The sequence below is a fragment of the Marmota marmota genome, unplaced genomic scaffold, assembly GCF_001458135.2.
Source record: "Marmota marmota marmota unplaced genomic scaffold, marMar, whole genome shotgun sequence".
Lineage (NCBI taxonomy): Eukaryota > Metazoa > Chordata > Mammalia > Rodentia > Sciuridae > Marmota > Marmota marmota.
This window is the reverse complement of record NW_025999977.1, coordinates 23,937,243-23,962,984: the sequence shown is the minus strand read 5'-3', so window position 1 is coordinate 23,962,984 and position 25,742 is coordinate 23,937,243. Positions and strand designations below refer to the sequence as shown.

Genomic DNA, 25,742 nt, shown 5'->3' with positions numbered 1-25,742 from the left:
ACCAAAAAAAAAAAAAAAAAATGCAGGCACAGAACAGGAACACAGGTATACCAGACCCCACCATGGGCCAGGCTCAGTTCTGGCTGCTGGAGATACAATAAGGAACCCAGACAACCAAGATTGCTCCTCTATGATGTTCAGGGGAATGAGCAGGCTTGGGCGGGATGGTGGTCATGGTAATGGCGGTAATGGAGAGGTGTAGAGCAACATGAGAGGTGCAGAGACACAAGAGGTAGGAGCAGAAAGGCTTGGCGATGAATTTGAGGGATGAGGGAGAGGGAGGATCAGTCGAACTTGCGATCCTCTTGCCTCAGCCTCCTGTGTTGCTGGGGTTACAGGTGTGCACCACCACACCTGGGTCTTTTCAGGGGTCTCTAAATCCCTTAAAAAGACAGGCCAGAATTACCAGCAGTCTTTGTTCTCTGGAGCATTCACATTCCTGAGGGAGAAAATCATGAATCAATTACACAATAAAACCTCGTCTGGGCTGAATCTCATAATAATAAATAGATAAGAAAGAGAAGGAGAAGAAGAAGATGGAGAAAGAGGAGGAGAAGGAGTATGAGGAGGAGGACGAGGAGAGGAGGAAGAAGAAGGAGGAGGGGGAGAAGNAGGAGGGTCACAAGTGGGAGGCTCACCTGGGCAACTTAGCTAGACCCTGACTGAAAATGAAAAATGAAAAGGGTTGGTGATGGAGCTCAGTGGGAGAGCAGCCCTGGGTTTAATCCCCCAGGTTGTAAAAAAAAAAAAAAAAAAAAAAATGCAGGCACAGAACAGGAACACAGGTATACCAGACCCCACCATGGGCCAGGCTCAGTTCTGGCTGCTGGAGATACAATAAGGAACCCAGACAACCAAGATTGCTCCTCTATGATGTTCAGGGGAATGAGCAGGCTTGGGCGGGATGGTGGTCATGGTAATGGCGGTAATGGAGAGGTGTAGAGCAACATGAGAGGTGCAGAGACACAAGAGGTAGGAGCAGAAAGGCTTGGCGATGAATTTGAGGGATGAGGGAGAGGGAGGATCAGTCGAACTTGCGATCCTCTTGCCTCAGCCTCCTGTGTTGCTGGGGTTACAGGTGTGCACCACCACACCTGGGTCTTTTCAGGGGTCTCTAAATCCCTTAAAAAGACAGGCCAGAATTACCAGCAGTCTTTGTTCTCTGGAGCATTCACATTCCTGAGGGAGAAAATCATGAATCAATTACACAATAAAACCTCGTCTGGGCTGAATCTCATAATAATAAGTGTAGCACATCATGGGAGGACTTGACCTTGTCATTGGAAAGCTTCCCCAAAGAATAGTTGACTGCACTATTGTAAGTCTATAGGACGAGGAAGGATTCATCATGAGAGGAGATTAGTCAAGATCCTGGGGCAGAGGCAACAAGGGCTAGCTGGAAGGCAAAGATTGTAGAGCCCTTGAAGCTATTTATTCTAAGAGTAACAAGAAGGCTTTTAAAGAACTAAACAGAGGGGCTGGGGTGGTGGCTCAGTGGTAGAGTGCTTGCCTAGCATGTGTGAGGCACTGGGTTCAATTCTTAGCACTGCATATAAATAAATAAAATAAAGGTCCATTGACAACTAAAAAATATTTATTAAAAAAAAAAAAAGAATTAAACAGTAAAGTGAGAGAGAAAACGGGTTGAGTTACAACTGGATTTCCTGTCCAGCAGGGTCCCTCTGCCTATAGAATGACTAGTGTGTGGATAGGGTGCTGGAATAAATGTGGGGGACATCACTAAGAGTCAATGCAAGAATCTAGATAAGACAGAGATGCCAGTCGCTTGGGCGGGATGATGGTCATGGAAATGGAGAGGCACAGACCAACGTGAGAGGTGCCAAGACACAAGAGGTAGGAGCAGCAAGGCTCGGTGATGGATGTGAGGGATGAGGGAGAGGGAGGATCAAGCTTGTCTTCCAGGTTTCTGACTTAGAAAATTGGCTGAAGGGTGTAGGCCTGCCCTGAGCCAGGCAGCCCTGGCCAACGGCCAGTCTGTTAGGGAAAATCATGGAGTCTTTTTCAACATGTTGGTCTGAGTAGCTGTGAGGCATCTGGGGGAGGGCAGAAAAACTCTTGGATAAGTGAAACTGAAGCCCGGAGGAGAGGTTTAAGTTTGGGAGTCATCCGTGTAGAGGCCCTAGGAACTGTGGGTGTGGACAAGGTCACCCAGCAGCAGAGCAGGGAAACAAGAGGGCTGGGTCCTGGTCTTGTGGGGTTCCCGCACTTCATGGCTGGGAGGAGGAGAAGCATACAAGAGAGGGAGAAGAACCCTTGTCAGTCACAAAGGAAGAAAAAACAGCCTGAAAGCCACAAAGCAGTGTTGGTTGGAAGAGGAGGTAATCAGGGAAGAAAGTCATGGGGAGGTTAGCAAAAAAAAAAAAAAAAAAAAAAGACTTGATAATAATGCTAATAATGCTAACGGCTACTGTACTCTCTGTAACAATAGACATGGGTAATCTTTATGGAGCATCAACTATGAACCAGGCATTTTAACATGGAATTTAATCCTCACAAGAAGCCCGTAAGGCAGGTCCTATTATCCTCAGTTTTACAGGTCAGGAAACTGAGCCCAGAGAGATGAAGTCATTTGCTTCAGGTTACACAAGCAGGGAGGGATGAAGTCGAGGTGGGAGTTTTTTTCTCACTCCACAGCCCCAAAGCTTCAATGCCATGTATCCAATGTTGTAGAATAAAAATGAGCCGGGGAAGAGGGCGGGAAAGGGAGGATTTCCCCCTTTAGAGATTTGCATTCTTTCAAATACAGTCAAGGAAACACTCCATTGTTCCTGCAGCCCGAGTTCGGGGTGGGTGGCTCTGGAGGGCGTTGCAGTGGCTGTTTCTCATGGTGTGGTTCAGCTTGTGGGCAGTGTGAAGTGGACGCTGCTGCTCTACTTGTCATGTGCAAGGCTTGCTCCCTGGGCTCTAGAGCAAAGCTTCTCAAAGTGCGGTCCCTGGACCAGCAGCATCAACATCACCCGGGTGCTTGTTAGAGATGCAGATGTACAGGCTCCACTCCACATCTTCAGAAATCTGGGGGAATGCGTGTTCTTGTGATTCTGATGCAAAGTTGGAGAACTCCTGTTCTTGGGAGAATCCTGAAAAAGACAAAAAAGGACTGTCGTATAATCCACAATCAACCACACAGATATAAAATACCTTGACCAAAGCCAGATAGAGCCCATGATTTTCAACCCTGGACACACATTGAAATCACCTGGGGAGCCTGGGTCCCCCCTTAGATATATTGATTTTGTTGGGATGGAGTGGGCCCGAGCATTTCATTTCCTCTATCCATGTTTTTCTATTTAATTGGTGCATTATCGTTGTACGTAATGATGGGACTTGTTACATATGGGACGTGCACATAATATAACAATATTATTTGGCCAATATCACACTCCCCAGCACTTCCTCTCTCTGTTTTTGCTTCACAACCCCTGGTCCCTTTCCTGATCTCCCTTTGATTTTCATGAGATCCTTGTCTCCCCTCACCTTTTTTCCCCCTTTCCTCTGTAGCTTCCAACATATGAGAGGGAAAAATATGACCCTTGACCTTCTGAAAGGTTTGCTTAACATCATGTCTCAAGTTCCATCCACTTTTCTGCAAGTGACATAATTTCATTTTTCTTTATGACTGAATCAAACTCCGTTGTGTATATATATATACCACATTTTCTTGATCCATTCTTCCATTGATGGACACCTAGACTGGTTCCATAGTTTACTGAGCATTGGTTTTTTTTAAAAAAAGGTTTGGATGCAGAAGGGATGACTGCATGAACAGTCAACAAGGCAGCTACATACTTCACCCTGGGGAGAAAATGAGGCAGGCCTTGAAGGGGAAATATAGCAACTCAAGTCCTTGACCCTTCGTGAATACCAATAAAGTCTGAGTAATTCCAGAGATATGGTCAGGAGAAGGATCAGTAACATTTATTGACTCTGGGATTACTGCCTGTAATGAAATAGATATACTTTATGAATAAAGAAGTACCCTTGGTAATTTTTACTCAGTCTTAATGAAAAACAATGTGCTCCGGGAAGCTTCTGTTAGCCTGTGTATTAAGGATGCACTCTGGCCCTGTGACCTCTCACACCGTTGTTAACCTTCCTCCCAGCTGATCTGGTCTGTTTGCTGGCCCCTGGACATGCTCACTCTGTTTTCCAAGTCCTGGCATTTGTTCCTGCCTCCCCTACCTTCTCTTTCTCTCAAGAAAAAAGTCCATCCCTCCTGCTTCCATGTCAGCGAGTGGTCCTTTCTCTAAATTCTTTCTGTACCCAGTGTAACTTTGCTCCTGTGGTTTAAAAATCATTCTTTCCATCTCCCATCTGCACCCCTGAATTATAACCCCCACTCTCCCCAGGGCAGTGATATACTTCATTGCCTGTCTAGCACAGCATTCCTTAGAAAATAGTCATCAAAAAACTGTGCAAGCAAGGCACAGTGGTATACTCCATAATCATAGCTACTCAAGAGGCCGAGGCGGGAGGATCTCAAGTTTGAGGCCCAGCCTCAGCAACTTAGTGAGACCTGTCTCTAAATAAAAACAAAATGAGCTGGGGATGTATTCAGTAGTAGAATGCTACTGGGTTCAATTCCCAGTGTTACAAAAATAATAATAAATAGATAAGAAAGAGAAGGAGAAGAAGAAGATGGAGAAAGAGGAGGAGAAGGAGTATGAGGAGGAGGACGAGGAGAGGAGGAAGAAGAAGGAGGAGGGGGAGAAGCAGAAGAAGAAGAAGAAAGGGGGAAGAGAGAGAGAGAGAGAGAGAGAGAGAGAGAGAGAGAGAAAGAGAGAAAGAAATGAAAAAAGAAACTGTGTAAAAGTGAATTTTAGTATATCCTCTCCCCATGTTACCATAGATTGCAGATAAGGAAGTGCCACCCTCAGTGAAGTCTGGCAGTGTCCTGGATCATCCTGAAGCCTGAGGGAGGATTCATAGGAATCCTAGAGGGAATATCTTTCAAAGCACAAAGTGGCCCTCCCAGGGGACGGGAGGTCTCACAGCCATTATTATTTATTGTTGTAAAATTGATTTCAAGGTATTTCACATTACAGTCTTCCAAATTTCCTAGGACTTCCTTAACAAATTTCCACAAACTTAGTGGCTTAACCCAATAGAATTCATTCTCTCACATTTCTAGAGACCAGAAGTTTGAGAGAGCATTCCTGAGCCACAGTCAAGAGGTCAGCGTGCTAGGCCGTTCTCCCTCCAGAGACTCCAGCCTCTGGTGACTGCCTGCGTTCTTTGACTTGTGGTTGCAGACGCTCGAGTCTCTGCCTCCATCATCCCACTGCCTCCCCATGCTCCCCAAATCTCCCTCTACCTCCCTCTTGGAAGGACACTAGTGGTTGCCCAGGGCCCACCCCAGTGATCCAGCCGAGTCTCTCCTTCTCAGAATCCCTGACTTCATCACATCTGCAGAATACTTTTTCCCCTATAAAGAGCCACATGTTCCAGGGATTAAGGCCTGGGCATCTTTTGGAAGATCATTATTCAGTCTACCCGAAAGGAACCCAGTGCCTCCAAAAGGGGAAAGGCTTGTCCAGAGCCACACCTCAAGTTATGACCAGAATCAAAGGCCTGGTTCTCCTTTCTGTCAATTTAAATTAGACAGAGAACAAAGGTTTTATTGTTGTGGTGGTTGGGTTTTGTTTGTTTGTTTGTTTTGGTATCAGGGATTGAATCCAGGGGCACCTGCCACGGAGCCACATCCTCAGCCCTTTTTATTATTTGAGACAGAGTCTTGCTAAGTGGCTGAGGGTCTTGCTAAGATCCGAGGTTAGCCTCAAACTTGCAATCCTCCTGCCTCAGCCTCTCAAGTAGCAGGGATTACAGGCATGTGCCTCCCCACCCAGCAAGAAATAAGTTTTTAAATAACACTCTGTACCCTAACTTGTGTGTTTCATTCCTTTGTCCTCTTGCTGGCTCACGTGCTACCAGCATTTACCCACCTTTGAGCCTTTCTGCCCCTTGAGCCCTGGTTGTCACCCCTGGCTCACAGCATAGTGGCCTGAGTAGACAGGCTGCCACAAAATGACCTAAATGGCATTTTCTTCTCTCCCTGCAGGACCGCCTCTTTTTCGTCATGGAATATGTGAATGGTGGAGACCTCATGTTCCAGATTCAGCGCTCCCGAAAATTTGACGAGCCTCGTTCACGATTCTATGCTGCCGAGGTCACGTCGGCCCTCATGTTCCTGCACCAGCATGGCGTGATCTACAGGTAGCTCCTTCTCTCCTCTTTCCTGAAAGCCAAAGAGTAAAGACTTCTCCAGACGCTTGAACTTGGCTCTTTTCCCAACTGGTCTCCCAGCAACTGATTTTAGATGAGTTGTTTGTTCTAATTTGCTTACAGAAGACTTTTGGGGGGACTGTTTATCACTGTGAATGTTAATATTTGAATGGTCCCTGGAGATTTGACCCACTGTTTGTGCCAGTTTTGATTTAAAGCTCAGAGATGACATTTAAGGGCTTGGCACCGAGTGACCTTGGGGCGACTTTCATTTCTCTCTCTCCCCCACCCGCTTCCTTGAGCATCAGGGCATTCTCTTGGCTTTTTCCTTCTGTGCCATGAACTTCCTCCCCTTCCCGATCTTTTGCCACTTCCTGAGTTTGTTTGGCTCAGTTGTCTCCAGCTGATAGAATCAGGGAAGGGGGGGTTGCTCAGAGGGGACTGGGGAGGGGGGGTTATGATCTAGGATGGGGGAGGGGAGTGGGAACTAGACATTACCCAACAGGAAGTGACATTTTACAGATTGTCCAGTCCTTTATTACTGCCCAATTCCTTCCAAGAAACACACACACACACACACACACACACACACTTTCCGGTAACGGAGCATGACTGTTTAAGCAGGCTTTTCTGTGAGGTCAAGAATTCTGGGAGGAGTAAATATTTATAATTAGCAACAAGGACATTGAAGTTCCCTAAGTTTTTTTTTTTTCCAGTGACTATCAATATCTTTACTTGGTCTTTGCCTCCTCATTTTTTTGTTTTTTTAATTGGGTGGAAGAGCAGCTGTCTTGGTTTAACTTAGAACTTAGTTACTGAACTTAAAAAGTTTTCTAACCTGCCCCTGAGAGCAATGGCCTGAGTAAATGTTCTTTGAGGGGTTCTGGTCAACCCCACCCCAGGCTTCCCTTCCTTCTGTCATCTCTCAACTTCCTAATGCAAGGAAAAAATAGTGAATAGTTCTCTCCAGCCCACATAACAAAGCCCATACTTTTTATCGTGCTATCATGGCCCTCCACAATGGAGCCCATGTATTTATTTCCTATTGTCTATATAACCCATAACCACAAACAGAGGCTTCGGACAGCACCCATTTATTATCTCCTTGTTTTGCAGGAGCCCAACACACCAGCATCCTGTATTCGGGGTCTCACAGGGCTGTGATTGAGATGTTAGCTAGGCTGCATTCTCCTCTGAAGTTTGAGCTGCTATTCCAAGCCCATATGCTGATGGCAGAATTCTTTTCCTTGCAGCCTTAGAACTCATGTGGCTTGCTTCTGCAAGGCCAGCAAGAGAGTCTTTCCTGCTTCAAGTCACTAACTTCAGAGAAGTCCTGGATCCTTATTGATTTATTTACTTGTTTTGCTATGTGAGGGGTGGAACCCAGGGCCTTATGCATGCCAGACAAATGTTCTACCACTGAGCTACACCCCCAACCCGGGCCTTCTTTTAAAGGACTCTAATCAGGCCCACCAAAGGAACCTTAATTATATCTACAAAAATCTCTGTACCTTTGCCATATAATGTAACATAATCACAATAGTGACATCACATCACTTTTGCCTACTCCATTCGTTAGAGTAAATCATAGGTTGCATCAACTCCAGGGAAGGGGTTGCAGGACCATACTCGGGTGTGGCTCATTGGGAGTCATCTCAGGTAGTATCTGGAACAGCCCAGTATACCCTTCTCACCCCACTTCCAACAGCACCTTGTTTTGAATTCACCAGCCCAGAGGCCACTTGCAATGCTGTTGGCCTGGCCGAATCATCCAGAGTGACTCTCTCTATCCCTCATGCTGTTGTTGGTGAATGAATTGCAATTTGATGCTCTCATTGCTGCACCTGCCATTAGCAGTAGACCTCCACATGTATCCTTCACTAAGTTGCAAAGAGCCACTTCTTCTTTTTAAACCCTTATCTTGTTGTTCTTATTCTTAATTTTCTTGCCTTGCACGCGATTTATATCAAATATGACCGTTGACTTCAATTAGTCTTAAACTCTAATCTTTGCCGCCAAAGCAATTTGTAAGCTAGTTAGAGATGTGGAAAGATCATCCATGCTACTTGTCAGTGCCTGGTGACAAGAAAAATTGCCATTCCTTGGGATGTCTCCCCGACACCATCCCTGTTAGAGCAGGTACAAGTCATCCACAGTTTACTAGCAAGGATAGAGACTCTGGAATAATTGGTCCAAGGTCATTCTTGGTAAGTGGCAGGAGTATTAACTGTGACTGACCATTTCCTGCTGTGCATGTGACACTTGTTAGGATGCCTTTTCAAGTCCAACTCCAAGCTGTTCAGCTTTGTATTCTAGGTGCTCCAGAACTTGACCTTCCCTTATATTTCTGCCTCCCTCTCACCACACCTGTGACCACTTTTGCTCTATTAGCTTCTATGAACTATTCTCGCTTCATCTCTCTGTTGTTCTCCTCTCCCTGATCACGGCAGAACCTGGGCTGGCTCCTTTTCTTCCTGTCTCATTCTTTAAATGCAACTTTTCTGAAAGGCCTTCACCCCTCTTTATTCTTACCCCAAATATTCTCCCTGGGCAATTCCAACCTTCCCATGGCTTGGAATGGCTTCTATATGCCCCGCGATTCTCTGATCTCTATAGCTAGCTCCCAGTTCTCCCCAGAACCCAAACAAAAGCAGTTCCTCACATGTATCCTACCCTCTTGGTTCTCCGACTTACTTGCTATTCTACCCCAAATACTCATCTCTACCTCTTGAAGCTTGACCTTTAAGGCCCTCTTCCCTCTTTCCCTGGATGATTTTTAATAGTTTATTGACAACTCACTCCCTGACTCTTGGTTTTCCACCCTCCCAGTCTGTCCTCCAACCCCTCTGTTGATGCTCAGTGTTATTTTATAGCTGGTTGCCATATGGTCCCTTCTTTGACCCTTATAAGAGAAAGCCCAACCCCCTGCGTGGACTCAGACTCCTTGCCACCCTGGCACTGTGCAGCTCTGTGGCTTGGGCATGGACGGAAGTGAAGGGTATGGCAGTGAATGGGAACAGCATCTAGCCCCACTCTACTTGCGTGAGTAGCTTCAACCTCAAGAAAGAGGTGTTTTTGTTTTTCTTCCCAGAGGTGTCTTTTTGTGTATCTTAGGTCATTTTGTGCAGTTACAACAGAATAACTGAGTGGGTAATTTATAAAAGACAGAGCTTTCTTGGCCCACAGTTCTAGAGGCTAGGAAATTCAAGAACAAGTTGTCGGCATCTGATGAGACTTTCTTGCTGTGTCATAATGTGGTGGAAGATATCATGTGATCCAAGACCAAAAACAATGGTGGAAAGAGGAAGGGAGGGCGGAGATGAGGGGCTTGTGCAAGACAGGGTAAGCTCACTCTGGGGTTAAACCTTAAATGCCTCTTAAAGGTCCGACCTCCCAGTGCCATCACAATGACAGTTAAGTTTTAGCATTGTGTTTCTCACAAAGACACCTTATTATGTGCTAACAGGGCCCTAGTGGCCCCTGTTGATCTTTTGACTTCTATCAGCACCCTAAACATGTATCCTACCCTCTTAGTTCTCCAGATTACTTGCTATTCTACTGCAAATACTGTTCTCTTTCATTTCTCTGTGCCTTTGTTCCCTCTGGCCCTGGGATTCCCTTGTCTTAATGATTGTTTCCCAATTCACATCCAGGGTCTGTCTCAGAGTCCCAGGTTAAAAAAAAAACAAAAACCAATTCCATAATACTAGAGGAGGGGAAATAGATAAGGGTATAGATTAAAAAAAAAGAATGGTCATGGGTTGATGATTGCTGAAGCTGAATGATAGGTATTTGGAGGTCATTCTTTCATCTACTTCTGTGTATTTTTTGCCGCAATGACAACAGAATGCAGATAGATCCCAGCGTAACACACGTAGAGCTTTTGATTTAATAGGTCTGCTATGGGTTCAGGAATCTATGTGCTTTTAAAATGTTCTCCAGATGTTTTGGGGGGAGGGGGGCAGAGCTCTAGAGAAATTCCATCCTACCTATATTACTGTGTCATGTGCCCCCTCCTCTGTGTGGCTTTCTCCATCATGGGATCAGGTCTCCCCTAAGCAACATAGCATCACTCTGAACTATGCATTGAGCAGGTTCCCTTTGCTAACCTTGTCCTTAAACTTATGATACCTATTCTGTGAGTGAGAACTTCCCCAGAGGGTGCTTACCTGAGTGGTCTAGGACGGCACCCTGTTTGTTGTTGGTGTTCAATACATGTCTGTTTTCCGGTCTGTACTACTCCAGAACCTTCCAGTCTATGAGGTTGCTACTTCATAGGTGTGTATTTCTTGAAAGTCTCTGTTTAAAGCATTCCTAACAGAGCAGTACGCATTTTCCCCCTTGAGTATAAACAATACCCAGTTCCTCCTTTATCTCTGATGTGACAAACAGGGGACTGTATGCCCATGTTGCTTTTGTTCCAAGTTTCCCACATAAGAGCTGTAGAGGGAGTCAGTATGAGGTCGACTGAGAGGCTGTGTATGTCCTTACCTATTTGTTTTTGGCTGTTCTGAAAACAGGCAGAGACTGTATCTTGCAAGATAAAGACAGTTTATTTAGGAGATCAGCAAGACCAAGCTTTGGAGAATGAACTTCATTGCCAAAGTTGAGACTGAATTTTCCAGCTTTTCTGCTGGAATTTATACACGTGCCAATTTAGTGGCGAGTTGGCCAGTGATCTCTGGCTGATGTTTCATACGTGAAAGACAATGCAAGCTCATAGGCACAGCCCCATTTTCTCTGGTCCTCCTTAGGGTCAGTCCATCTGCCCCAGGCAGCGCAAGGTACTTGTTAGTGTCAAATCTATGTGCTATGGCAGGCGACTGCATTAGATCAACGTGTTCCCACTCTTCCTGGCTGAGGCTTGGAAAAGTCCTTCTCCACCCACACTTACTCACACACACTGGGAGAGGTGGAAGTATCAAAGGGTGGACCTTCTGTCCAAACTTGATAGAGGGAACTTTCTCTTCCTCTACGTCATGTTCGGTACTTGTACACGTTCAACAGCAGCGACTGACAAAGACTGCATCTCACTAATGTGGCATAAAAGACAGAAGAGAGAGATTGTGATGGGCCTCAGAGGGGGGAGAGGTGCACCCTGAGAGGGGAGCTTGGCACACAGAAATGCACCTTCTTTTTTTTTTTTTCAGAGAGAGAAAGAGAGGAGAGAGAGAGAGAATTTTTTTAATATTTATTTTTCAGTTTTTGGTGGACACAACATCTTTATTTTATGTGGTGCTGAGGATCGAACCCAGCGCCCTGCGCATGCCAGGCGAGCGCGTTTCTGCTTGAGCCACATCCCCAGCCCAGAAATGCACCTTCTTATTCTTTTCCAATCTAAAATCCAGGAGCACTGCATATCAGCAGTGGTAAAGAACACAGAATTTACAACTCAGCCAAGTGTCTTAAAGCTTTCTGTCTCTGTGTCTTCATCTAGAAAGTGGGATTGACAGTTGTGCTTGTCTCCTGAAGCTGTAGGGATTTCGTGAGTTAATAGCTCTAAGTGATTTTGAAGAATGCCTACTTCAGTAAAGCCTCAATAAATGTTAGCTAACCTAATAAGATTACATTGAGTTGATTTTTATTAAGATCTATCAAAAGAACATTGGAGATCTTTTATGCAATGTAGGCTCCAAAAGGGGATTCTGGAATCACATTAGAAGAATGAATTCCTTCTTACCCCTTTTCCTTCCTTCAGTAAAGTTGGACTTTTTTAAATGAAAAAAGTCGTAGGAGACATTCAACGAATAAAAAAAAATTTTAAGACATACTTTTTAGCTGTTGAGAAACGTTTATTTTATTTTTATGTGGTGCTGAGTATTGAACCCAGTGCCTCACACATACTAGGCAAGTGCTGTACCACTGAGCTACAACCCCAGCCCAAACAAATAAAATTTTAAATAGTAAAGAAAGGGTGTGGAGTCCGTTTCATCATTACAGATCTCATAGCTGCCCAAGGAAAGCAGTTTAATAGTTTCCACAGGATTCTTTAAGAAATCTCAGTCGAGTTATAGAACCTCTTTGTGACTTGTTTCCATTTGAGAAGTTCAGATCACACCTGGCTCATTGGTCTCCTTCTTCAGGTAGTTAAGAGTGATTGCCAGGAGTCCAACTGCTAGACGATGTGAAAACAATGGGGAACGAAGGCCATTTTATTTATGTAAAGTATCATGAATGATTAACATTTGGCATTCAAGCACTAAAATTTGGTCTTGGTCCACCATAGAGGGAAGTTTTAAGTTGCAAAGCTCCCCTGCTCCTTGAATTTCCAAAGCCTTCTGATTCTTAATGAGCCATTGTCCTCATTTGCAGAGTCATCTTTCCCTAGGTGCCTGTTACACTAGCTGTGCTCTCCAAGCCCAGACAGACTTTAATCAGGCCTTCCTGGTAGTCAAAGGGAGTGTGTGTACCTAGATCCCTGGAGTCGCTTTCTGTCATTGGCACAATTGGAGACATCCTTATGAAAATGTCTTTAATTAAACCTGTGTTAATAACTGGAAGACCCAATACTAATACTGAGGTCTAATATAGCCTCATCTCCTTCCAGTACATTGTCCATTTATTTAAAGCTAATGCAAATCAGGGGAGGAGTGGATGGTGGAGTGATCCTCTATTTTTTCCTTTCCAGTCTTCGAGGACCTGGTGACCAATAGAGCTTAGTCACCAAGGACTATTCTCAGCTATTAGTTTTCCCTCACCTTTTATTAAAATGAAATTTGAATATCAAACTCCCAAGAGTCTAAGGGTAGAGTCTTCAGTGGGAGGATATCAGCTACTGTGGCAGGAACTGTGAGTGAATGTTTAATCAAAGGCCTCAGAGACTACAGAATCCAGCGCCTTCATTTTATAGATGTGGAATTTGAACACCAAAATTGGGTAGTAACTCACCCGAGTTTACACAGTGAAATAGTTTGAAACTTAAATGTTATTTTAATCAAAGATATAATACAGATAAAGAAGCAAACAGTTCTGCAAGGTGTTTAGATAAATAAAGAACAGTTTTCTATTCCCCACCCCCTTCTGCTCCATTTTCCCTTCCAAAGAAGCAACACTTTTACTTTCTTAGCTTTCAGTATGGATCTCTATATTTCCACATAACATTATATTATTATTACTTTTTTGTGTGTTTTAGGTCCTACCTAGTTACTTTCTTCTGTGAAAGATGAAGGTCTAATTCTCTTTCCTGCTTACTCACCCCCTGTTCCCTGTCACTTAACACTCCCTTCCCAGTCCCACATCCTCTCTATACAGTTTACTGTACTTTTGGTTAAATGAATATACAATGTGCTCACTATTATGACTGTGAAATATGCTATGGAACTAAGTCATGTGGTATGCCATAAATACTTTCCCTTGGCTATATTTTTTGGTTAATAATTATCTTTTTGTTTTTCTGTTTACTCATTATTAATTTACCCACAAACTTACAAATTTTCCACATTATCCCATAGGATGATTAGATACAATTGGTATTCTATCAATTTCCCATTCTTGGATAAATTTCTTCCAGAAGCTTCTAAACTGCCCTAGTATGAAGAGATGTTCTCTGTGCCAGTTGCAGGGCTGCCGCTGGGATTTCCCCATCACTGTTGTCCTCTTCTTCCTTTTCTTGCCATCCTGTGTTGAAGCTTCTGTTTCCTATATCTCACATCTTCCTCTTTCTTGCTAGACTCCCTCGATTTAGTATAGCACTTGCAGTAGTTTTTCATGTCTAAAATCATCTTTGTTTTATTCTCCAACTTGATGAAAGTTTGCCCAGACAAAGGAGTCTAGATTGAAAACTGGTTTTGATCAAAATTTGAAGGTGTTCCAATGTCTCCTTACTTCCATTGTTGCTATTAAAAAGTCTAAAGTCATTCTGATTCTTGATCCTTTGTGTGAACCTATTTCATTTTTTTCCAGAAATGTGTTACAGTTTTCTGTTTCCATTATTATAAAATTATTTAATGATAAAGTATAGGTCTGTTTTTATCCATTAGGTTGACTCCTAGATAGATCTCTTTAATTTGGAAAATTGACCTTCAGTTTTGGAAAATATTTTTCTTCTTTAACAATTTGTTTTATCTTTTTGTAACTATCATTTGGATGTTGAACTACCCATCTTGAGGTTCATTCTAGACTAATCTGGCTAGCCACCTAGAAAACTCTATCCATTGATAAGAGTTAGACCTTCCCTCCTAAAGGGCTTAGATCACCCCAGGATCGCCTTCTAGTGTCCTGTCTGAAGCAGGAAGTTCTGACAGCCTGCACTGCAGGAGTCAAGGGAAGGGAGAGGGCTGGAGGACCAACTTCCAGAGTACATGTGTTTGTCTAGTTCTCCTGTTCTCCCTAGTGCCCAATCCCCTCCCCCGAGGTCTGGAGATCTTCTTTCTTCTCTTCTCTAGAGAATCAACCTCTCCGGGTAGAAAGAGGAAATAAAAGAATCTGGGTTTATAACTTCTTTTTGGTCAAAACTCTGGTTTTATTTCTCTATGCATCATCATCATCTCCATAGATAACTTATCACTTAATCCTGAGCTTTGGAGGAGGGGATGAAATTATGCAATATAAATTTACTTTTTCTTGACTTTCCCCACTCACTGCTGGTTCGAGATTCAGCTTTGGATGAGTTAGTTACCACTCACCCATTTGTGTTCCAGCTTCCAAATGGTGTGGCTGATGTTTCTTCTCTTGCTCTCCCATTTTTGTGTGTAGTTTGGGGATGAAGAGAAAAATAGTAGTAGGCATCTACCTATCCTCTTTATCTAAAGTCAATAAAATAATAACAAGGACAGCAATCATAGCCATAGCCACAGCATGAGGTAACTACTGTTATTATCCATAGGATTCATGATCTTTCCAAGAAGACTTTTCCAGATCCTATGTCCCACTTTCACTGCCAGAGCTAGGTCACCCTGTCCTGATTGCTGCTGATTGTGTGTGAAGCAAAGTTGTATTTTGAAGACAGTTCTGCATTTGGGTCAGAGAATACTGGGTCTGCCTCATTTTTGTTGTGTCTTGCTGGGTATAATAATCAAACTGTAGACTAGTTTCTTCTCTGTGCCTTGGGAATTATAATGCAAAATTCCTTGGAGTGTTTTGAAAATTACATGAGACAACATCAGCGGAGTGCTTAGTATCATTCATAGCACCTTGTAGGCTCCATAAATATTGGTTCAGTGGATGGAGAGCATCAGATTTTCAAGTCAGAAGGTGCTATGGGCTTAATGATGCCCCCCTCACCCAAATTTATAGGTTGAATCTCTAAACCTTGGTACCTTGGAATATGATAATATTTAGAGATAAGGTCCTTCCTTAAAGAGGTGATTGAGGCAAAATTAGGTCATTAGAGTATTTCCTAGTCCAACATGACCCATATCCTTATAAGAATGGGAGACTGGGATACAAAAAAGCACAATGAGAAGCCCATGTGAGGACACCAGAAGGAGATAGCCACTTGCAATCCAAAGAGAGAACAAACCAGCCTGCCAGCACCTTGGGCTTGGACTTCCAGCTTCCACCATCATAGAAAATAAAATTCTGTTGATTAAGTCATCCAACCTGTGGTTTTTATGGAAGCTTTAGCAAACTCATACAGAGGATCTGGGTTCAAGCCCCAGTATTGTCACTTACTATGTAGCCCTGGGCAAATGGCCTCATTCTGAGCCACAGTTTCCTCATCTATAAATGGTACTAATAATAAATATTAAGTAAAGTAAGATGGTAAAACCTGTGGACTTGGCATAAGTCGTAAGAGTTAAATAACTAATGATCATAAAAGTGCCTGTGGAGGTTGTTTTGAGGTTCATCCAATGCATCAGCGGGTGTTGACTTATCCACAAAGAAAGCAGTAGTGTAAGACCCACATCTTGGAGAAGCAAGGATAGGCAGGTGCGTCTGTGTCTTTTGTGCAGGTTAAGGGTCGACCTAGGACAGGGCCGTGATCTCAGAAAAATATAACTTTCTTTGGTGATATTCCATTCCTATTGGTACTTTGGAACCCTAGGGAGGATGGTCCCTCAGAATCCATAGGGGATCAGTTTTAGGACCTCCTTGAGTACTAAAATCCATAGATGTTCAAAGTCCCTTACATAAAATGGTGCCTATTTTTATATAACTTATGTAAATCCTCTTGGATACCTTAAATCATCTCTAGTTTACTTAGCCTATTTGAAACAAAGTCAATGCTATGTAAATACTTGTTATATTGTATTATTTTGGAAATAATGACTAAAAATTCTACATGTTCAATACAGATACATTTTTTTCAGTACTAGGGATTAATTAAGAGATACTCTACCATTGAACTATTTCCCCAGACTTTTTCACTTTATTTTGAGACAGGGTCTTGCTAAGTTGCCCAGGTTGGCCTCAACTTTGCAATCCTCCTGCCTCAGCCTCCTGAGTTGCTGGGATTTCAGGCGTACGCCACATCCAGCTCAGACATGACTCTTAAAAAATATTTTCTCATTAAGGTTGGTTGAATCTACAGATGCAGAAGCTGTGGATTGGGAGGGCCAACTGTACTGATTAACTGCAGGAACACACTGATAGATCTGCTTACATTAGAAAGCTACAGTCTGACTGGGGCCTCAACCTCCTTCTCAGGCTCCCTTTGCACCCAGCCACCTTCTTGAACTCCCACACAGCCCCCACCATCCAGTCCTATATGATTTGCCTCAACAAATAAGCTGACATTGGCAATGTGCATATTAGTCATGAGAGTCATCTTGTCCCTCTCCCATGCTATATAAATGAAGGACTTGTCCCCCTGATAAAGGAAAGCTAAATATCAGCCCAAGATCTTCTTTTTTTGTAAGTCCAAATGTACTTGAGAATGAGACCATCTTTACTGCTAACTGGTTTCAGTCAGGGTCACCTACTGATCACAGTGTGGCTAGAGTCACTGTGACATGATGCAGGGGAGGGGAGAAGGAGAGAGTGGAGACCGAGCTGGTTGGGATGAAAGCCAAGTTTACACTGCTCTGAGGAAGCCGCGTTATTGCTGACCAGATCAGAAGTAGCGTTCTGACTCCCATTGACATCGGATGTTCAGGGCAAACAGGAAGTTTGGAACCAGAGGGAAATTCCTGATTAAATGTGTTTGAATGTTTCAGCTAGTAATGTGTGTTCAAAGGAAAAATGCCCAGGGAACTCTGTGATCTTCTAATTTTGTGGCTCTCCTGGTACGTAGCATAGAACTGAATAGTGATTAAGAACACGACTCTGGAAGTCCTGGGCTCCAATGCTGCCTCTGCGGCTTCAATATATGATCTTGGGCAAGGAACTTAACTTCTTTAAACTTCAGTTTCTCCATCTGTACAATGGGATTGCTACCTCCCCCATGGACATGTTGTGTGCGTCAAGTGAGTTAAAACGTGTAAAACTCTAAGAACTATGTCTAGTACAGAAGTGGCGCCCACTACATGTTAGTGGCAGAAAGTATGGTTGATAAGATTCACTTTGTGTCTCAGAAACTTCATCATGGCTGTATCCTGCCGGTTGGCAAACTGATGAAAACATCTTATCTGTACAGAATCTTCCAAATAAAGTGGTTGGAGGCATCAGGACCTGTCCTGTGAAGGAGAACTTGATACCTGTATTACTTTTACTTTACGATTATGCAGTGTTTTATAGTAAGTAGGAATCCTGGAACAAGTATTGCTTCAATGTATTCAACAGTAGGAACTGAATTCCCCAAGGTTGAGTCATAGATTTTGTTTCTTCAGCGCTTTAGCTAATGATTGAGCTATTCAAATGGGGATTGTTTTAGCAAACAATCGTGGGCTTTGCAGTGGTAAGCGGAGTCTTGTGTGAACGCCTAGGCTGGTCTCCGGGAGGTTGGCTGTGTTTGTTTGGAGGTGACTTAGGCTGGAGGTGGGACTGGGGCCAGGTACTGCGGTGAAGGGAGGCAGGGAAGAGCTTCTCTCTTTGGTCATGGAGTCATAGGCTGAAGGATTGATGCTTGTAGTTTTTGCCACCAACTCTTTCTTTGCCTCTGGGGCTCTTCTCCTAGCATTCCTGGCAGATTGATTCTCATGAGCAAGGATTTGGGGCATTTAATTGCTCAGAAGACTTTAATGACTGTGTTATCTCAAGATAATGTCCAGACTCTTCTGCCTCTTACACAACATCACCCACAAGCTTTGGCTTTCTCTGACTTCATCTCTGGAATTTTTGCACCCAGGTCTCTTTCTATCCGCAGCTGACCCCTGCCTGTCTTCCCAGGTGCTTCTCCCATTGACCTTCTCTTTGAGTCACTTCTGGAGCCTCACAGGTGTGTCATGGACAAACCTCTGGCACACCCATGCACTCTGTGCACTTTTATGTTTATCCTGAACGGAAACGGTCACAGCACATCCATTGGGCCTTTGCTTAGGTATATCATCTTTTCTTGCAATACCTTATTGTTTTCTCATCCTTTAAGATTCAGGTTCATTTTTCCTGGCTCTTTCCAACAAAGTTAGTCATTTCTTCCTCCTCTTAACATTGCATCTGCTACATCATATGTTAGCATCTCTCACACTGTATTGTAGCTATTTCTTAAATGATCCTATAGGGATTCCACAGGTCATGATACATTATATGGTTTTACCCAGTGGCCTGTGATTCTTTGGTCAATCTGTTCAAATGCATCTCCAGGGAGATGAGGGGATTTTATAACAGACTTCTTGCTGGACTAGTCTTTCCCTGGGCCTCCTTTCCATGTGCCCTGCCCCATTCCACATGTCTTTTTATTCCTCACGAAGTCTGATTGCTGGATTGCTACTGTGGAAAGAACCCCAGGCTAGACATAGGGCCAGGACTCTAATAAAGCCCTATCATAGCTGGGCGGCCTTAGGCAAATTACTTCTCCACTCCAAGCCTCAGTTTCTTCACCTACACAATGTGATGGCCAGATTGGATGATCTAGTTCTGCGACCCCAAGATTGTTTGGTCTGGGAACACCTTGAACAAATCTGAAAATGAATGTTCAAAAATACTCAAAGTTATGTTATCGAGGCTGCAGAGGGTCACAGACTCTAAGTAGCAAGAGTGTCCAGATGCCCCTCGGGGAGGTTTAGAGATCATGGCTCATGATTCTGTGATGTCTTGGAATGTAAGACCTCATTGGCATGTGGTCCCGCGTTTAGCTTTCTGGTGTCTGACATCACCAGCTGAGGGTCTACCCACTCTTATCCATAGTCCTCCCTCTCAATCGAATCAGTAGTTTTATAAGGTTCTGATGTTGCCAAATTAAGTACTTATCCCGGTGGTAGACAGACCCCCTTCTAGGGGCTGCTATAGACCATGTGAGCAAGGACTTCTGGTCCAGGGACAGGGGTATTTGCTTGGAAAGCCCTGATCCTGTGGGGTTGAGAATCGCATAGCCATGGGGCAACAGCAACAAACCCTCGGGAGCAAAAATCCCTTGTTGGAGATTTGCTCATGCAGAAGCATTGGCTTCAAGGGGATTCCTTGACTGTCAGGGAGTCACCAAGGAAGCGAGGAAGCCTGTCTGCTGTCTGAACAGCAGTGTTTTGACAGACAACGTGGTCAAGTGTGGTTGTTAAGTCACCTTGGTGTGCCAGTTGCAGGCCTTCAAGATACGATGTTAAGAAGAGACAGTCTCTGCCCTCTTGGCACTAAATTTGGGTGGGGACAGCAGACAATAAAACAAGCAATAACAATAAAAACTGATAAGATTTATGATGGAGGAAAATAAAGAGCGCTGCCAGGGAAACAGCCTGGATAGATACCTCAGCTGGTCTGGAGAAAGTCAGGGAAGGCTTTTTGGGGGAAGTGACCTCTCTCCAAGAGGCCCAGTGGGGTAGGTGGGAGGTGGCCAGAGAAGGACATGAAGAGTATGCCAAGGAATGGGAACAGGATGTGCAGAGGCTTCAGGGAGCGGCAGGAGAGAACACCAAATGGGTCTTTGGGTCTAAAGAGTTTCTGTGTGCCTGGAACTCAATGCACAGAGAGAGGCATGGTGAGGAATAAGTTTGAGGGGCAGCCAGGGACCCCAGCCTGAGGGGCTACGGATGACTCTCAAAACACTAAGTGCAGGGTCACATGACCTTGGGTTGTATTGTTTGTGGGAACTCTGAAAAATAGGCCCCCTATTTATTAGAATTCCAAAGGTGGGAGAAAATTGAGGAGGTTAGTTACTCCAGTTCCATTTTTTATAGATGAATAAATGGAAACTCAGAGACTCGTCCAAGGTCACTCAGTCCCTTAGTGACAAAGACATAGCCAAGACTCAGTACTCTGATGTTTTAATGATGTGTGCTGATAAACTAACTCTGGGAAGGGAAAAAAACCCAGCAAACCTGATTTGTAGCATTTGCTGATTTCTGTGCTGCAAATATTCCCCATGGGGCCAAATTTAAGATCCCCATGTTTACCAACCAGCTCATAAAATTCCTAAATATTTTGCAATCTGCTCTTGTAAGGTGGTGCGAGTCAACCACAGCACCCAGTGGAAAGCGGATGTGTGAACCTCTTCCCAGCATGCTCAGTCACATGGCACTGGTAGCTTGAAGTCAGCTCTGTGGGAATATTTACATCATGGAAATTGGCAAATGCTGAAGGTGAAGCTCTCCCTCGCTGGAGAGCCCTTGATAGATCTTTACCACTACACCACTTGAGTGCACTGTCTGCTGGCCAGTAGTCAGAAACTTCCTCAGAAGGCACTAGCTGTCCTTACAGTTCTGGGCTTGATTTCCACATCTGTAGGGCGCAGATCATATCAAAGTTTGATAAATTCAAGACTTTTGATTTTAAGACATACCATTGTGTTTATTCAAACTTTTAATGTTAGTATAGTTTTAGAGAAAAAAATTGCAAAGATATTATAGAGAGTTCTCATATACCCCACACCCAGCTTCCTCTATCATTAATATCTTCTACTGGTGAATTTGCCACAGTTAATGGAACAATATTGATACATTACTATTATTAACTAAGTCCATACTTTAATCCAGATTTCCTAAGTTTTTATCTGGTGTTCTTCCTACCCAACCTCCTGGTTCCCATCTAAAGTATCACATTACATCATATTTATAGTCATACCTTCTTAGACTACTTTTGGCTAGGACAATTTCTGGACAATTTCTCAAATTTTCCTTGTTTTAATGACCTTAGCAGTTTGAGGAGTACTAGTTAGGTATTTTATTGAATATCTTCCATTGGGATTCATCTGATGTTTTTCTCTGACTAGATAGTGATTATGAGTTTGGGAGAGGAAGACCACATTTTTTTATTACATCATGTCAAAGTGCATGCTGTCAACATGACTTATTGTTGATATTGACCTTGGTTACCTATCTATGTACCTGAGATAGTATCTGCCAGTTTTCCTTTTTTAATTTTAATGCCCCTGACCACCAAAAGTTCAGATCCATCTTACAGTGGAAAATGAGGTGAGGTAGAATATCTGGCAGAAGGGCATGGGGAAAGATATCTGCTCAGCACATGGCAGCCTGCAAGCAGAGAGAGTTACTAGGTCCCTCCGTGGTGAAGTTACTTATTCCCCCCACTTTTCTATACTGTATTCCTCGGAAGTTCAAAGTCACTGTGAAAACCCCATACTTACCAATAGGGGGGAGTTATATTCCAGATCCTTGAGGGCCAAGTAACCACATAAGTTATTTAGAACTCTTCTGCATGTAAGACTTATTTCCTTTCTCATTATTTATTTGTTCATTTATTTATATCAGCATAAACTCATGGATATTTATTTTATACTTTGGGTAATAATCCAAGATGACTTTACTTATTTTATTGTTCCAGATCTGCTCATTGGGAGCTCTTTCAGTTAACTTCTTTATTTCTTTAACATACTGCCATCATTTGGTGGTGGGGGGTTGTTTAGTTTTGAGGACTTCCTCATTTTCTGGCACTATAACATGCCTCAGGCTTATCTTATATATTTCCTGCCACAGTCCTAAAATAACCCAAGGATTATTCCAAGGATCCTTGCCTCCTTTTACTGAAGAATGGTAATAGAAACCAATCTATGGATATGAGGTATGCTTGCTGCTATTGGGGTGTCATTTCTTTCAGGCCCTCTCAGATGACAGAGCAGGGAATTACATATGTACTAACTCATGGATATAAACATATCTATACATATTTCTCGGTGTAGCTGTATCTATGTTAAGCTAAACATCTGCAAGGAGAAAACCCACAATGATGTCTCTAATCCTAATCTGTGACCACATGGGTCATCCTATCTGCCTCCCCTTACTTACGCCACTCTGATAGTGAGAACTGACTTTCACAATCTGCCATCCAGGTACCTAACTGTTCATTTCCAGTATACGTCTCTAGTGATACCAGAATTCTTCACCTAAACTAAGATGGGAAACAACTTTATCAACGTGCATACTGTATTAGTTTGCTAGATATGTAAACTAATACAGTAGTTTTAGTTTTGTAATATGTAGTATTACACATTAACAAAATACCACACACTGCGTGGCTTAAACTACAGATTTATTTTCTCGCAGATCTGGAGGTCCGATGCCCAAGATCAAGGTGCCAGCAGTGTGCTTTCCTCTGAGGACCAGAAGGAAAGATCTGTTCCAAGCCTTTCTCCTTGCAGATGCCACCCTCTTGCTGCCTTTCACATGGCTGTCCCTCTCTACACACACATAGACCGGGTGCTTCTATGGGTCCTCATATCCTCTTCTTATAAATCCAATCAGATTGTATTAGAGTCCACTCCAATGGCCTTATTTTAGTTACCTCCTTAAAGGCCCTGTCTCTGAATATAGTCACATTCTGCGGTCTGAGGGCTAGGATTTCAACAAATGAATCTGGTGGCGGGGGGCACAGTTTAGCCCATCGCCTGTACAGTGCCAACGTATGGTTTCTTTTCTGCATAGTCTCACAGATTCCACTAATTTCCAAAGTTGCCATTCAGTGAAGTTCTTGCATATGTCTGTAATACAGGCAGATTATTACTATTACTATTATTAGGTACTGGGGATTGAATCCAGTATTGCTTAAGCCCAGTGCCAAATTCCCATTCCTCCTCCTCCTCCTCCTCCTCCTCCTTCCTCCTCCTCCTCCTCCTCCTTCCTCCTCCTCCTCTTCTTCTTCTTCCTTTTTTTTTTTTGTTTATTTTTGTGACAGTATCTAAGTTGCTTAGGGCCTCACTAAATTGCTAAGGCCTACCTTGAACTTGCTCTCTTCTTTCCTTGGCCTCCTGAGTTGCTGGGATTATAGATGTGCACCACCATACCCAGCTCCAGACAGACTATTTTTTAACATCTTGCATGTCATCCTGGGATTCCTCAACCACCTAAATGACTTTTTCAATTCACATACATTGAGGCTCACTCTTGTTCTATAAATTTCTGCGGATTTTGCATAGTCCCACCTATCCATATATGAAGAGTTACACTGCCTAAAAAACTTCCCTGCCCTTCTTATTCTATCCTCATTCTTCCCCAAGCCTCTAGTAACCCTTTGTCTTTTTGCACACACTATAAGTTTGTCTTTTTCACAATGCCATATAATTGGAATTGGAATTTTGTAGTATGCAATCTTTTCAGATGGACTCCTTTCACCTAGCAGCATGTATTTAAGATTTATCTATGCCTTTGTTGTTTAATAGGGTATTTTTTTCTTATTGAGGAATAATATTCCATTTTATGGACGTACCACAGCCTGTTTATCCATTTACCTACTGGAGTTATATTCCAGATCCTTGAGGGCTGAGTAACCACATGAGTTATTTAGAACTCTTCTGCGTGGAAAATTTATTTCCTCCCTCATGATTTATTTTAGCAAATTTAACATCTTCATTGATTCTAGTTTTTGGTGATTATGAATAAGGCTGATATAAACATTCATTTACAGATTTTGGTCATAAATGTATATTTTCAAACCAACTGGGACTTAGGAGAGAGATTCTTAGACTACTGAATTATATGGTAGTCTATGCTTAGCTTTTTGAGAAACCACTTTATTGCTTTACAAAGTGGCTGAACCATTTTGAATCCCTATCAATCAGTAACAAATGATCATTATATAATGACCCACTTTATGAGTCATAATTTTCCTCTTTTATCATTTTATATATTAATGGGATTTGGAATGATATTTCAACTCATGGAGTATACCCTAATCAAATCCAACCTAATCCAACCCTCCTTTATCCACCTGTCACCTCCTTCTCAACCTCTAGTGATTGCCCCTTATTCAGATTGTCATTTTTTTTTAACTTTCATAAGAAAGAATACAGACAGTACTTACCCTTCTGTGTCTGGCTTACTTCATTTAAAATAATGTCTTACATTTCCAGCTTAATGCTGCTTTGTCTGAAATTAGTATAGGCATTCTAACTTTCTTTTAGAAAAGGCACTGTGTTTTCACCCAGTTATCTAACTTTATTTGGATCAGCATTAGCATATTTCTTTCTCTATCCCTTTACTTTTAACCTAGATGAATCTATCTTTAAGGTGGGCTTCTCGGAGACAACATACAGCTGGGCCTGTGAGGTTTTTGTTTGCCTGTTTATTTTTATTGACTCTGACAATGTCTCTTTTGATTGGCACTTAAATTGATTATTGATATAGTTGGATTAATATCTACCCTTTTGTAACTATTTTCTATTTATTATGTTAGTTCTTTGATTCCTTTTCCTCTCTCCTCTTTTCCCCCCCACTAACAAGAAAAGTTGCCAATTGCGAGATACATCTAATGTTAAATTTGCTAAAATGTGAAAAAAAAATATGTTCTAGAATCCATGACATATTGCCAGTGTACCCCCTTCACAAGGAAGTTTAGAGGCTTAAATAAAATAATTCATCAAAACACATAGCACAGTATTTGATTTGGCGGTGAGCACTGCCTATCACCATTGTGCTGATTGCTGTATTAGAACTACCAAATGACTTTAGGGACCTCACAACTGATTTAGACACTGCAGTCCCATCACCGAAACATTGATAATAATCAACTTAAATACACAGCAATATAGTTCTAGACCACTTTGTTTGTAGTCACTGTGAACATGTTCTCTTAGCCCATAGTTAAATGCAGAAACCCTGAAGTCAGACAACACTGTTTATATTCCCACAGTGTTACTTGCAGGTGTCTGGCCTTGAAGAAGTCTCTTCATCTCCCTAAGTCTCAGATTTCTTACCTTCGAAACATTTATACTAACACCATCCCCATAGAATGTGCTCAGGACCTAAATCATAGATTGGGTCAGGTGACCAAATCATAGATATTATTAAGGCTACTAGTTGTCATCATATTTCTTCCTCTGGACAAGGTGCCCCCGTGACTCTGTCTCTCATTTTAAGCTAGAAACTCTGGGTATGCAGAGGCTGCATCTAAGGATTTAGACATTAGGCGAGAAAATGTCTTGAACTGTAGAGATATATCTCCACGGGTGGAGTCTTCAGCCACTGCCATGGCCATGAGAAAGAAGATGGCACTATTTCCCAGGGGACTTTCTCTCAACCCAGGCTGGGGTTGACTTTTAGACCAAAATCCTAAAGATTTCCTGAATGATAAAGCCAACAGGG

The 25,742-nt window shown here is 42.8% G+C and overlaps 1 protein-coding gene across 2 annotated transcripts in view; it reads left to right on the top strand.

Moving 5' to 3' along the window:
• Positions 1 to 25,742, top strand: part of Prkce (protein kinase C epsilon) — a 492,097-nt gene that overhangs the window by 397,262 nt on the left and 69,093 nt on the right. For both annotated transcript variants that reach the window (XM_015479707.2, XM_048804447.1), the window contains exon 11: positions 6,077 to 6,231. In XM_015479707.2, coding sequence (XP_015335193.2) covers positions 6,077 to 6,231 — 155 coding nt within the window. The remainder of the gene's footprint in view (positions 1 to 6,076; positions 6,232 to 25,742) is intronic.